Raw genomic sequence first — 1,793 nt, 5'->3', positions numbered from 1 at the left:
CAGAAAGAGGGACAGGAGGGGATTTTGTACTTCGTACTTTGTTTCAAGATAAAGACTTTTTTCACTCTTTTTTGAGATTTTGGATGGCCCTGAAAAGGGCCGTTTTTTTGTTGATTGCAAGAACTGCACTTTTTAAGCACGTTCGCCTCGGATTCTTCGGGCCAATTGAATGTCCTTGGGCATAATGGTCACTCTCTTGGCGTGGATGGCACACAAGTTGGTATCTTCGAAAAGACCGACCAAATAAGCCTCACTGGCTTCTTGGAGAGCCATGACAGCTGAGCTCTGGAATCGAAGATCAGTCTTGAAGTCTTGAGCGATTTCTCTCACCAATCGTTGGAAGGGAAGTTTTCGGATCAACAATTCGGTGCTCTTCTGGTAACGACGGATTTCTCTCAGAGCCACGGTTCCGGGTCGGTATCTGTGAGGTTTCTTTACACCGCCGGTAGCTGGGGCGCTCTTTCGGGCAGCCTTGGTGGCCAGCTGTTTTCTTGGGGCCTTGCCTCCAGTGGATTTACGGGCAGTCTGCTTCGTACGGGCCATTTTCTTCTTTTAGCTTCTAATACGTCTGCTCAGCTCGACAGTCAAATAGTAGAATGAACCCAATACCACTCAAACAAACACACACATAAATTTCCCCTCTCTCTCTTTCTTTAGTTTGCTTCACGCGCCGTCAAAGCCCATTGGTTGCTTTTAACTCAATGCGGCTCTCTGATTGGCCCAAAACGACGTCACGCCATTGGCTAACTTTCGATCCTCTTTTTCTAGTCAGTTTGTACCANAAAGCTTTCGACTCCTTTTTTCATGTCGTTTTGAACTAAAAAGCTTTCGACTCTACTTTTTCGTCGTTTTGAACGAAAAAGTGTTGGATGCTTCTTTTTCGACCGTTTTCTATCACTCATTTACCTTCATATCGCCGAAAAAGCGTTCGATCCCCTTTTTCTGGTCATTTTGTACCATGTACCATTTTTCGAAGAATTTTGTAAAAAAAAAAGTGTTCGATCCTATTTTCAAGCGAAAAGTGTCCCTTNTCAACCGTTTTGCCTCTCGGCATAGGGGGGAATGAATTTTTTGTCTATTTCACCTCACCCGTGGATCTGCTTTGATCAGGGACGAATAACGAGAGTGTAAGTTGGTTTGTACAAGAGAGAAAATCTAATTAGTAATTCGTTAATCTGGTTTAATCCAGACGAGTGATTGATTGAGTGAGTGAGTGACTATGTAAACGAACGTATGGATAAACGAATGAATGAATGTATGTCACGCTGACACACCACAAGCCGTGAGTGTTTATATAGCGATTTGTCCTTATTAGACAGGGGATATTGGGGACATTCCTTTATTTTGAAATGTAAGATTTAGACTTTTTCCCTCTTTTTTGAGATTTTGGGTGGCCCTGAAAAGGGCCGTTTTTTTGTGTATTCTAAATAAATCGCTAGATTTATTTGGATGCAGCCTTCTCGGATTTCTTGGGTAAGAGAACGGCTTGGATGTTGGGGAGGACACCACCTTGAGCGATGGTTACTCCGGACAACAGCTTGTTCAATTCCTCGTCATTTCGGATAGCCAACTGTAAATGTCTTGGAATGATTCTGGATTTCTTGTTGTCACGGGCAGCGTTACCAGCCAACTCGAGAACTTCAGCAGCCAAATATTCCAAAACAGCGGCTAAGTAGACTGGGGCACCAGCTCCGACTCGCTCGGCATAGTTTCCCTTTCTCAACAGACGGTGGATACGACCGACAGGGAACTGTAATCCAGCCCGGGATGATCGGGTCTGCTCTTCCCTTTAC

The 1,793-nt window shown here is 44.4% G+C and overlaps 2 protein-coding genes across 2 annotated transcripts; both read right to left on the bottom strand.

Moving 5' to 3' along the window:
- Positions 1 to 132: 132 nt before the first annotated feature.
- LOTGIDRAFT_147816 (hypothetical protein) lies at positions 133 to 543 on the bottom strand (the record flags this gene model as incomplete). Its single annotated transcript, XM_009060846.1, has 1 exon — positions 133 to 543. One exon carries the CDS (start codon positions 541 to 543, stop codon positions 133 to 135), a length of 411 nt encoding a protein of 136 aa, XP_009059094.1.
- An 898-nt stretch (positions 544 to 1,441) lies between these two features.
- On the bottom strand, positions 1,442 to 1,780 carry LOTGIDRAFT_147829 (hypothetical protein; the record flags this gene model as incomplete). Its single annotated transcript, XM_009060845.1, has 1 exon — positions 1,442 to 1,780. A coding segment is annotated over one exon (339 nt), but the record flags the coding sequence as incomplete, so codon positions are not given.
- Between the last annotated feature and the right edge of the window lie 13 nt (positions 1,781 to 1,793).

This window comes from Lottia gigantea (assembly GCF_000327385.1).
Source record: "Lottia gigantea unplaced genomic scaffold LOTGIsca_4467, whole genome shotgun sequence".
In the NCBI taxonomy this organism is placed as follows: domain Eukaryota; kingdom Metazoa; phylum Mollusca; class Gastropoda; family Lottiidae; genus Lottia; species Lottia gigantea.
This window is presented reverse-complemented; position numbering and strand designations above follow the sequence as displayed.